This window comes from Conger conger, chromosome 12 (assembly GCF_963514075.1).
Source record: "Conger conger chromosome 12, fConCon1.1, whole genome shotgun sequence".
In the NCBI taxonomy this organism is placed as follows: domain Eukaryota; kingdom Metazoa; phylum Chordata; class Actinopteri; order Anguilliformes; family Congridae; genus Conger; species Conger conger.
The window spans coordinates 7,625,875-7,637,994 of NC_083771.1; the positions used below are offsets into that span (position 1 = coordinate 7,625,875).

Consider the following 12,120-nt stretch of genomic DNA (forward strand, 5'->3'; position numbering starts at 1 on the left):
TCATTCATCCCTTCAGCCAGCTTCACTGAGACCTGTTTACGGCACGATCCCAGCATCGCATTGAGCGTATTGATCTGATCGGGTTGATCTGTGCCAGTGTTGCCTGCTAACTGAACCTAGCGCTGGTGTTCGGCCTTTTCCTCCCAGAGTCGGGCAGCTCCGTGCTGGCCGGGCCGGACCTGATCTCCAGGGCTCTGTCCACTGCAGCCGAGCTCCACGCCTTCGCCAGCACGCAGAAGAGACCGCCCCAGCTCCACGATGCCAGCACCAACACCGACTCCGGTATTGTGTCTGGTCCTGTCTTTACGTTATATTATTATGTTACGCTATGTCTGCTTCCGTTATCATGGAGGGGAAACCTTTTCATTCTGGTTTTTCACGTTCTTGTAGGCTGTCCAGATTGTACGCTGTTTATATTTTGATATGAAATTGAAACTTAACTTTCAGATTTAAACCACTGTTACTTTGGAAAGTAGCCTTTTGCCATTATATTTGAGAAATCCTTAGATGTTTGAATGCTCTCATACTGGCCCTAGGCCAGGTCGTACTGCAGTGAAACTAATGAGTGAATCCCAGGAGTGTGCTGGGTAAAATGCGTTGCTGGCGATGTCACGATTTAGGCTCGTACGATTACTTTCACGCTAACGTCCTGCGGCAGAAATGACTGTGGGTGAGTGTGATTGCTTCTCTCTGGCACCCCCAGCAGGTGCGGTGCAGGTAGAGACCGCTGCAGCAGCCTGTCCTGGTGTACTCCTGAACCTGCAGTTCCCCCGGGAGGCTGAGAGCGCGGTCCAGCAGGGACCGGACACGGTCAGATTGACATTTTTATTCATTAAATAGCATCACTTGCAGACCTGGGTAAATTACATAATTGTTTTGGATTCAAACACTTTTCTGTGCTCAACTGATCTTGCCTGGTGCAATTGAGCCAACCAGAAAAGTATAGAATCCAGAACAATTACGTAATTGACCCAGGTCGTATGTTTTATATGGTCATACGCTGGCCATGTATGCTTGTATGCTATGCTATGCTTCACTGAGCTTGTCTGGTGTATTGGAACCTATGAAATACTCTCAAGAAATGCAAACCCCACCTTCTGGTCCTCTTGGTTAGCTCAATTGCACCAGGCAAGATCAATCGAGCACAGAAAAGTGTTTGAATCCAAGACAATTACTTAACTGAACCTGGTCTAGTAGCTACAGGCCTACTGGACATGGCAATTATGTGTCCAATAACATGAAGAATGGCTTCCCTCAGGTCAGCGCAGGACGCCACTTCATCAACGTCATTAATCTGGAGGACGAGGATCTGCTGGAGCACCTGCCCTCCCGCCAGGCTTCTGCCTCCCCGACCGGGCCGACCTCCACCCCCGTCTCCCCCCACACCCACCGGCCTGGAGCTCCTGGCCCAAATCACACCTCCACTGAGCAAATGACTGTGGAGACTGTGTTAGACGCACAGCTGGGTAACTCTAACCCTGACCTTCTAAACACTAGACACAACTCTAACCCTTCAGAACATTACTGTGGAGACTGTGCTAGACACACTGCTGGGTAACTCTAACCCTAGAGATCCATCCACACCAAGAACTATAACTATGAAGCAAACTATAAATATGTAGTTTAGTGTAGTGGGTGTCCACACCACAACTATAATGACAACGCTAATGATGGACAATTTTTTTGATCACTTTCAGAGCAATTTCTTTTTCAGCTGCATAAACGATTGATACACAGACAGCCAATCAAAATCCATCCAGATTTACAAGGTGTCATGTTCAAAATGGCAGATGACAGAGCCGGGAGACTATTTACAGAAAGTTATGGTTCATCAGCAAGGATACTCACATCGTTATTGCAGGAGTTATAGTTTTTGGTGTGCACGGGCCTTAAACCTTCTGAATACTGAGTAAATGAGAGTGGAGGCCATGGTAGACACATAGATGGGTAATTCTCCAGTCCCTGTGACACTGAATGGTTCATTGTATGTGTCAGTTTGCTTCTGCTTGGTTCACAGCCCATTACAGATGCTACTGTCGTACAATTCTGTAAGCCTTGAAGCTTTAAAAGTAATTTTTTTTTTTAAGTTCCGTTTTTTAGGTTGCCATTATTTAGGTTGTGGTCAATGGTTTCATTGAGTTACTTTTGAATATTCATTTTATTTTGAAAATACACGAGGACAATCTCAAGTTTGCAGCCTGATTTGTCGTTTGTCCCGTGGGCTTGTATTGTGTCTGTAATTTCACTGGCGAATTCAGGTCTGCACGCCTCCTATCTATTGCCGTGTGTTACACCCGTCTACAAGGCACAGCTTCGCTCTGTAATTTCACACCGGGAATGATCCGTTTGCTTCTTCCAGAACCCAGTGAGAGGCCCAGTCCCCCTGTGATACCGGGCCTGTGGGGCATCTCTGAACCCGGCCAGGATAAGGAGCCACTCGGGCTACTCGTGGAGATAGAGGTGCGTAGCCCACCCCTGCTGCCCGGATTACGATCTCCCAGGAATTTGAAAAAGGATAGACTCTTTATTCAAAGTCCAAATGAGGCAACACTACTGTGGGAATGCTAATGCTAAATGCTAATCCAATAGAATAACAGTGAAGGCACTGGTCCTGGTGTTGGTTTAAAAAGATTTGCTGTTGTGAATGTGTTAAGCAGATGTTTTGTTTTGTCTTGTTTTTCATGCTTACAAATTCAGTTTAGTGTCGCCCACCCGATGAGTTTGCCAGAATTATTTTTTGGTCTGGGGCAGAAGGGGTTAATCGCAAGCCATTTTGTTGGTAGGCCACACACAAACTTTAATGAACTAGGAATCTCTGTTCTTTTTCGAATAAAACTTAAGTGTCAAAAGTCTTCATACTGTCACTTCAGCACGTGTTAATGCTGTTTTTCTTGTCTAAACTGGTCCTATGACCAAGTTATGATGCCGTTTAAACATATCGCCCCCATCCGTGCCCACCCGACTTTGTGTCTGTGCTGTTTCTAGAAGTTTCTGTCCGATACGATGTGTGTTTGTCACCCTCCAGCCTCTCAGCCTCCCCAACTCTTCGCGTCTCGGTCTGGGCCTCAGGGACTCTTTGGGCCTCAGTGTGAGCTTCAGGGACGTGGAGGAGCAGAGCACCAGCAGCAGGGGTGGTGTGGGAAGATCAGCAGACGGTAAGAGGCAGCGTGCATCGTCGCAAAGCCACGTTAGTATACAATGCTGTGTTTTCAGTAGCCAAAGCAAAATCCCAATTCTTTTAGAGGGGGATCTCATAGCTGTTACCTGTGCTGCAGGTGTGAGGGTCCAGTTTATTAGTACCTTTTCAGGAGCGCTTTCCTGTTTTCATAGCTGTCCAATCAGGGTATCCCGTCAAATGCTACCTTTAGGCCTTTAAAGGGTTTCTGGACTTTCTCACTGTGTCACTTGTGCCTAGTTACGTAATGAGGTGAAATGACAACAATTCAATTTAGCCTTTCATTTAATCTCTGCATTGAATGCCACAACTTTGTCAGAGCAAACTACCTGCTAGCCTCTGCAAGACATCACTTGTTTACTGAGGGCTAAAATTGTAAATTTCTTTTGCAGCTTTTGATTCCATGATGGAAAGGTCTGGAAAGTAAGTGTGTGCTGCATTCAATCCATATACTGTGTGCTAAAGTAGAACGCTCTGTCCCCCTTCCACACATTCTCATTGATATAGCGCCTTTATCCAAAGCGCTGTACAATTGATGCTTCTCATTCCCCCTTTCATACACACACACACACACACACACACACTCACACTCCAACGGTGATTGGCTGCCATACGAGGTACCAACCAGCTTGTCAGGAGCAATTGGGAGATAGGTGTTTTGCTCAGGGAAACTTCGACACAGTCAGGGCAGGATCGAACCGGCAGCCCTGGTGCAACGACTGCTCTTACCATCATGAACCAATGTCGCCCCATATCACCATATCAGGACAGTATCACACACTATCCTGTATCGCACACGATCCTGTATCACATACTATCCCCATGTTACACACTCTCCCCGTTTTGCACCGTTTCACCCAGCCTCTGACCCCTCAGGTTTTCAGACGGGCCTCTGGACCTGAGTGACACGGGCGACACCCTGACAGAGTTGGGCGGGCTGAGAGGTGCCTCCACCTATTCACTCGGCCCATCAGACTCACTGAGAGACAGGTTTCTCAGGTAACAGCCCAGTGGGAGCCAATCAATACTCCTAATCACTCAGCATATTCCAGTCACATACATGATGCACAACTGTGTGTTAGCAGTTCGCTGGTCGAGAGTTTGACGATGTTAAAACGTCCCGATTAATTTCTGGTTAATTTCAGACTCGAGTCAAATCCATCATTGTTTTGGATTCAAATACTTGTCTGTCTGGTCTGGTTCATCTCTACTCTGTAATAGACGGGGTGAGCAGAACAACGTGGGGGTGGAGGAGGAGGAGCAGCGAGAGGAACTGCAGGCATGGATGAAGAAGAAGCAGAAAGAAAGGATTGCAGAATACCGCAGACAGAGGGAGGAGAAGAGAGAGCAAGAGCACCGGCCCTTCACACCTTCGTCCACTCAGGTCAGGCTGTGCATCGTGGTCCCAGCCGACCCAGCTGACCCTGCTGACCCTGCTAACCCTGCTGACCCTGCTGACCCTGCTGACCCTGCTAACCCTGCTGACCCTGCTGACCCTGCTAACCCAGCTGACCCAGCTGACACTGCTGACCCAGCTGACCCTGCTGACCCTGCTAACCCTGCTAACCCTGCTAACCCAGCTGACCCTGCTGACTCTGCTAACCCAGCTGACTGTGCTAACTAACCCTCCTGTCCCTGCTAACTCAGCTAACTCAGCTAATCTGCTAACTCAGCTAACTCACAAAACAGCCAGAGAACTGATGAGAACAAAACTGGGTTTTTGTCATAAACTTATCAAAGTATTTTAAATGCAAGCAGCCATACAACCATGCACCCTGCTCCTGCCGAATGGCTGAAGCTAAGCAGGTGTGGGCTTGGTCAGAACTTGGATGGGAGACCTCCTGGGAAAACTAAGTTGCTGCTGGAAGTAGTGTTGGTGGGCCAGTAGGGGACGATCTTCCCTCTAGTGAAATAAATCCCAATGCCCCAGTGCAGTGATGGGGACACTGTGCTGTCGGAGATGCCGTCTTTCAGATGAGATGTTAAACTGAGGTCCTGACTCACTGTGGTCACGACCCCATTCTATTATTATTATTAAATATGGCTAGTTTTTTTTCTCAGGGTCTGCATATGTCTGAAAATAATATCAGACCTTGACTCAACTGTCTCTGACCAAACCTAAGGTTACTGGCCTGACCCAAGGTACACTGAATAACAAGCCGTGTCTTTAACGCTACCTTCCTTTAATTAGTCATTAATATGCTTCAAATAGGCTAAATAGTGGTCTAAATAGTATTGTATGTATTTACGTTAATCTGCTCTGTCTACAGAATCTGACCTCCAGAGATCTTTCTACCAACAAGAAAATGAAGGAAAAGAAGGAAAAGTGAGTGCTTCATGGAACCATTTTACCTTACAGACTCACTTTTGACAAACTGTACCCACAAATATATATATATATATATATATATATTCATGTGCAAATATTCACCAACATAACTGCCATTTTAACTCTTAAAGAAGATTTTGTGTTCTTGTAGTTTGTACTGTCGGCACTTCTGATCATGGCAGCCATTTTGGAGCACTGTATGTGTCGAGGTCTGTGTGTTTAATGTTGTTTGTTGTCGAGCAGGACATTGCTGCTGGAACACCACACCCTCAGAGCCCGAGAGGCCTGTAGCTTGATTACAGAGCTGCTCAAGCCGTCCCCAGCCCTGCCCACCCTCACCAAGGCCCAGCCCTCACAAAGCACCAATCAGAGCAGCCGCAGGCCCAAGGCCCAGCCCTCACAAAGCACCAATCAGAGCAGCCGCAGGCCCAAGGCCCACCCCTCACAAAGCACCAATCAGAGCAGCCGCAGGTCAGCAGCTTTCTGTGCCGTTATTACCTTTAAAAGTATTAAGGACGCAGTGCACTCAAAATATGATTTCTTTATAAGTTGTAAGTTATATTGGTAAATTATAGGTATACAGACGCTGCGACTTTCAGTTGTGATCATTAAGATCATTCATTATTATTTTTTATCCTGAGTTCCTCCAATTGTAGTTGTGTGAGTGCTGGGAGTTGTAGTTGTGTGAGTGCTGGGAGTTGTAGTTGTGTGAGTGCTGGGGGTTGTAGTTGTGTGAGTGCTGGGAGTTGTAGTTTTGTGAGTGCTGGGAGTTGTAGTTGTGTGAGTGAGTGTAACCAGGTCGGAGGGCTGTGTGTGTTCCAGGGCTGCTCCTCACGGCTACAGCAGGCCTGAGGGGAGGAGGGGGAGGGACGCTCTGTTCCACACATCTGCCTCTCCTGGGAGGACCGCAGGAGTACGGAGCATATCTACCCAGCGTGGAGAACATCAGCCCACCACCCGCCGTCTGCACAGAGCTGGTGAGCTGTTCTCTGGGGGTTCAGGCCTGGTGCCTTTCTGCTGCTCTGTAAATCATAAATAATCATTTGTTATTTAGTTGAATTTGGCATTTAGTTTATCCAAATCGACTTAGGGTTGATTAGACTAATTAGATTAGGTTAAGGGCCCAACAGCTTCACGGATCTTAGTCTTCTGTAAAATATTTCTGTATGAAAAAAACATTGAATTGCCCTCACATATAGGGGTGGCAGGGTATCCTAGTAGTCGGGTGTTTGACTAGTAACTGTAGAATTGCTGTTTCCAGCTCCTGGGGGCACATGAGGCCATCCACTGAGGAGATATTTTAAAAAGTAGTACGGCTTGTTTTTACGATTTGATCAATTGGCAAGTGACTAGAGTAAGACATGTTAAATCTTGAAGCATTAAAAGTGTAGGATGGTATGCTGTAACTCTTTCTGTCGGGTCCTTGTGGCTCCTGCAGGTGCACTCCCAGATGCCCGTCTGACGAGATGGGGTGTACAAGACACCAGGGGCAGGAGACCGGGCAAAGGTTTGCCCCCTTAATTAGAGCAATTTAATTAACTTCTGAAAACATCCTCTGTGTGATTCTGTACCAGTGGGAATATCATGGTGTAATTGTTTCATTGGCTGGACAATAGGAATAGGTTTTGACTAGTTTGGGAATATCATGGTGTCATTTTCTCATTGGCTGGATTATGGGAATAGGTTTTGACAGGCTTGGGAATATCATGGTGTAATTTTCCCATCGGCTGGATAATGGGAATGGGTTTTGACAGGCTTTGGAATATCATGGTGTTATTTTCTCATAGGTTGGATATTGAGAATGGGATTTGACGGGTTTGGGAATGTCATGGTGTAATTGTCCTGTAGGCTGGATGAAGGGAATAGGTTTTGATAGGCTTGGGAATATCATGGTGCAATTGTCTCATAGGCTGGATAATGGGAATAGGTTTTGATAGGCTTGGGAATATCATGGTGTAATTGTCCCGTAGGCTGGATGAAGGGAATACGGCCACCCCTGAAGGAGGACAGGATGAGAAGAGAGAGGGAAGTGAGAGAGGAGGTGGAGGAGGAGAGTGATGACGAGCAGCTCCTGAGCCCATGGAACCCTCCTCTGGAGATCCGACGCTTGCTTGGCCTGGACAACCAGGTCAGACTTGACTACACTACACTACACATCTGCATTAACCCCCACAAACATCACTGTAGTCTTCATCTGCATTAACCCCCACAAACATCACTGTAGTCTTCATCTGCATTAACCACCATACACATGACTGTAGTCTTCATCTGCATTAACCACCATACACATGACTGTAGTCTTCATCTGCATTAACCACCATACACATGACTGTAGTCTTCATCTGCATTAACCAGCATACACATGACTGTAGTCTTCATCTGCATTAACCACTATACACATCACTGTAGTCTTCATCTGCATTAACCACTATACACATCACTGTAGTCTTCATCTCCATTAACCCCCATACACATGACTGTAGTCTTCATCTGCATTAACCCCCATACAGATGACTGTAGTCTTCATCTGCATTAACCACCATACACATGACTGTAGTCTTCATCTGCATTAACCACCATACACATGACTGTAGTCTTCATCTGCATTAACCACTATACACATCACTGTAGTCTTCATCTGCATTAACCCCCATACACATGACTGTAGTCTTCATCTGCATTAACCCCCATACACATGACTGTAGTCTTCATCTGCATTAACCCCCATACACATGACTGTAGTCTTCATCTGCATTAACCCCCATACAGATGACTGTAGTCTTCATCTGCATTAACCACCATACACATGACTGTAGTCTTCATCTGCATTAACCACCATACACATGACTGTAGTCTTCATCTGCATTAACCACTATACACATGACTGTAGTCTTCATCTGCATTAACCACCATACACATCACGGTAGTCCTCGTACTGTCTAGACCACAGATATCAACTCCAGTGCTGGGGGGCCACAGTGACTGCTGGTTTTTAGGTTGTTCCTGGCACCAGTGGTTCATTCAAGTCATTGATTGGCTAAATAATCCACACATCTTGTTCTCAAGGCCACAATTGGCAGCTGATTGAAAGCCCCACAGTCACTGTGGCTCCCTGGGAATTTAGTTTGACAACCCTGCTTTAGATACATCCAGATCCTTCATGTGGGGGGATATGTCTCCTTTACATACCTAATTAAGGCTTAAAGGTTTTTATATTCAATCATAACAATCTCGGCCCTTGCTTATCCCTGGCTTTTTGTAGATGGATAGATCTTCGTAAGTGGTTGAATACTAATGCTCTTCATGGGTGTAAGTGGGATAGGATGTCACCCTGGTGTATGGTGCTCTCTCCTCAGGGCTCTGTGGAAGAGCGGAGTGGAGCTCCAGGGAGTGGAGCTGGAGTCTGGCTGAAGGGGCTGGACAGGGACTCCCCCTCTGAGAGCACTGGCAGTATCCTCAGCAAACTGGACTGGACCGCCATCGAGAAGATGGTGGCCGAGGAGGACCAAGTCTGATCCAAAGATAATTTATATTGTGTGTGACAGTTAAACTGTCACATCTCTCAGGTTTACAGTTGTTGAATTGTAATATGAATTTTTCTATTTTGTTTTGGTACTTTAAGTGCTCTGTACTGTCAGTAAATACTGTAAATGTGATTGTGAGTGTGACCTTTAATGTTTTTTGAATGTGTGATTGAGTATCAGTCACAAAGAATGCCATAAATCTCTTTTAAAAATGATGCCTTATACAAGGAGCCTGTGGTGGTGCTAGTGCCATTGGTGTTTCCAATAAAACATTTTAAAACCAACATTTAACAGATTGGAATGTCCTTAAAGATGGCGGACAGACAAAGTCAGAGGAGATAAAGACTGGAATGAGCCCCAGGCGTTTGCACCAGACCATACTTGTCTGTGCTCAATTGATCTTGCCTCTTGCAGTTGAGCCAACCAAGAGTACCAGAAGGCAGGGATTGCTGTTTTTTACAGTATTTAATAGGTTCCAATACACCAGACAAGCTCAAAGAGGTGTAGAAAAGTATGTGAACCCAAAACACCTACAAATTTGACCCAGGCCTGGTCAGCACCAGGGACCGGTCAACTCGTCACCGTCGTTCTTGGTACTGCTGGAAGTGCCAAATTGCAGGAAGAGGGAGGGGAGCAGGCCAAGCCAAGTGATGCCCCAGGGGACTGGATTGCACCAGGGGCCCTGGCCCTTATCTGGATCCACATCTCAAGCCTCTCCCCCATGATGGAGGTGGTCTTTATGGGGAGGTGAGCCCAAGTGCTGCACAGCGCGAAGGCACAGATTTCAGATGGTCATAGACACGTTCCACTACTCCCTGTTCACCCCGATAGACAAGCATACAGTATGACTACGAGGGCGACATGGCTCAGGCAGTAAGAGCAGTCCTCTGGCAGTCGGAGGGTTGCCGGTTTGATCCCCCGCCCGGGCTGTGTCGAAGTGTCCCTGAACAAGATACCTAACCCCCAAATGCTCCTGACTAGCTGGTCGGCACCTTACATGGCAGCCAATCGCCGTCGGTGTGTGGGTGTGTGTATGAATGGGTGAATGGGTGAATGAGAAGCATTAATTATACAGCGCTTTGGATAAAGGCGCTATATAAATGCAAATCATTTACCATTTACGACTGGAACAGCCTTCCTCTCAGGAAAGACCCGAAGGCTTTCACAGTGGTTATGCCCCCTTTCACCGACGATAGCAAAATAATCCATGACTGTATCACATGGTACATTGGACAGTTGAGTACTTTGATTGTGCCAAGGGCACCTGGCCGGTAGCGCCATAGGGTGATGCTGCTATATGATTGGTGATTGAGTTTCCCACGGTGTGGGAGGGATCAGCCTGTTCGGGATCCACATCCTTCGTGGTCATTTTGCAACCCCAGCTGGTCGACCGGGTGTCCATGGACTGCCTGCGGAAGCCACATAGGAAAGGTCTTCCTTTGACTCCACTCTGTGAGCTCAGCTGCGGTCTGCAGTGTGAATGAGAGTGTGGCGGGCTGTCTGAGACTACTCCAACCATGTAACGTTTCTCCCTATGGTTTCTCCACGATTCAAGCAGACTCAATTCCGGAAGTTATGCTGCTTTCCACTTACCATCAGAGATCAAACTTCCAACCTCCAAGTGTTCCAGGTGCACAACGCCAAATTAAACAAAAAAACATGGCTGACTATGAATTGGTGGTGTTTATGTGGTAAGTATATAACCACGTGAACAATCCAAATTCTGCACTGACCCAACGGCAGAAATTATACCACTCGTTAACTGTGCTCGTTAACTAACCACATTGGTAGCTAATCTGCAAATGTCAGGAAATGTGGTATATTTTCAAGTGCTTTCACAAATTTTTGGGTATTTTTTATTTTCCTAAATAACGTTTGTGGAGAGAAGATAACTTTCAGAGATCATTTGCCCTTCCCAGCTAACTAATAACATTGGCAACATTGTTTCACATCAATTTGCACGCAGCCTTTAGTATATGAAAGTGTGCTTTATTTTAAAGTCATGCAGGAACAAATACTTTGCGTTGCCGTTTAGTTGATGGTTTACTATTTATGTGTGCCTCCATGGGTTCTGCCATTGTTTGTGTGACAACTGCTTCTCGTGTCGGGGTAGCATTAGCAGCATGACGGGGCTGAAAAGCAACAGAGCTGCAAAGTGACAGAGCGAAAGCAACAGTTTTGTTTGATTTATTTTGCCTTTATTATTTTAGTTCATTATTTTTGCCAGACACTCTCGCTCTCGCTCTCTCGGCCTTCCCCCCCCCTGCATTCTGTAATAGGTAAGTAGGAGGGACCTTATCTCAGGGTCTTGTGGAAAGTGACATCCCACAGGCATCCCATGACGGGGTGGCCTGTAGCGTAGTCGTCAAGGTAAATGTAACGTAGTCGTCAAGGTAAATGTAACGTAGTGGTTAAGGTAAATGACTGGGACATGCAAGGTCGGTGGTTCGATCCCCGGTGTAGCCGCAATAAGATCCACACAGCCGTTGGACCCTTGAGCAAGGCCCTTAACCCTGCATTGCTCCAGGGGAGGATTGTCTCCTGTTTAGTCTAATCAACTGTGCGTCGCTCTGGATAAGAGTGTCTGCCAAATGCCAATAATGTAATGTAATGGATCAGTGTTGGGACCACTGCTCTTCCTCGTTTACAAAAACTACCTTGACAGTGACATTGAAAATACTTTTGTTGAATTTCCAGATGTAACTGGGAGGTTTAGGTAACAGTTTGGAATCTAGTAAAGTAATCCAAGAAGATTTAAACCAAATCTAGAAGTTGGCGGAAACCTGGCAGATTGAATTCAGTATAACGAATTGTGGGAAATAGAAACATAAGGCAGAATTTTATGGGTGGTACAAAATTTGAATGTGCTCAAGTCAGAAAGTTGCCATCAAGTTGGAGACCAGGGGGTTGATCAAGGCCTTTCAGGTTCTCATCAATTTTATGTTATGATAGTCATTGTTTAATAAAAGCCAAAAGAGATAAACCCAGTAACTCACTCAACACTGACAGCAGCTAAATAAAAATATTATGAATACATACCAGGATGGTATAAAATGTTTTTTTAATGATGGTGCAGACGTTATATCCGTGAA

At 46.1% G+C, this 12,120-nt stretch overlaps 1 protein-coding gene across 1 annotated transcript in view; it reads left to right on the plus strand.

The window, feature by feature from the left end:
- Positions 1-9,312, plus strand: part of cplane1 (ciliogenesis and planar polarity effector 1) — a 35,528-nt gene extending 26,216 nt beyond the window's left edge. Inside the window, exons 37-50 of the mRNA XM_061262026.1 lie at positions 148-282; positions 704-810; positions 1,259-1,466; positions 2,360-2,460; positions 3,026-3,155; positions 3,568-3,598; positions 4,052-4,174; positions 4,397-4,559; positions 5,446-5,501; positions 5,748-5,975; positions 6,408-6,481; positions 6,943-7,011; positions 7,475-7,632; positions 8,861-9,312. Coding sequence (XP_061118010.1) covers positions 148-282; positions 704-810; positions 1,259-1,466; positions 2,360-2,460; positions 3,026-3,155; positions 3,568-3,598; positions 4,052-4,174; positions 4,397-4,559; positions 5,446-5,501; positions 5,748-5,975; positions 6,408-6,481; positions 6,943-7,011; positions 7,475-7,632; positions 8,861-9,019 — 1,742 coding nt within the window. The 3' untranslated portion in view covers positions 9,020-9,312. The remainder of the gene's footprint in view (positions 1-147; positions 283-703; positions 811-1,258; positions 1,467-2,359; positions 2,461-3,025; positions 3,156-3,567; positions 3,599-4,051; positions 4,175-4,396; positions 4,560-5,445; positions 5,502-5,747; positions 5,976-6,407; positions 6,482-6,942; positions 7,012-7,474; positions 7,633-8,860) is intronic.
- The last annotated feature ends 2,808 nt before the right edge of the window (positions 9,313-12,120 follow it).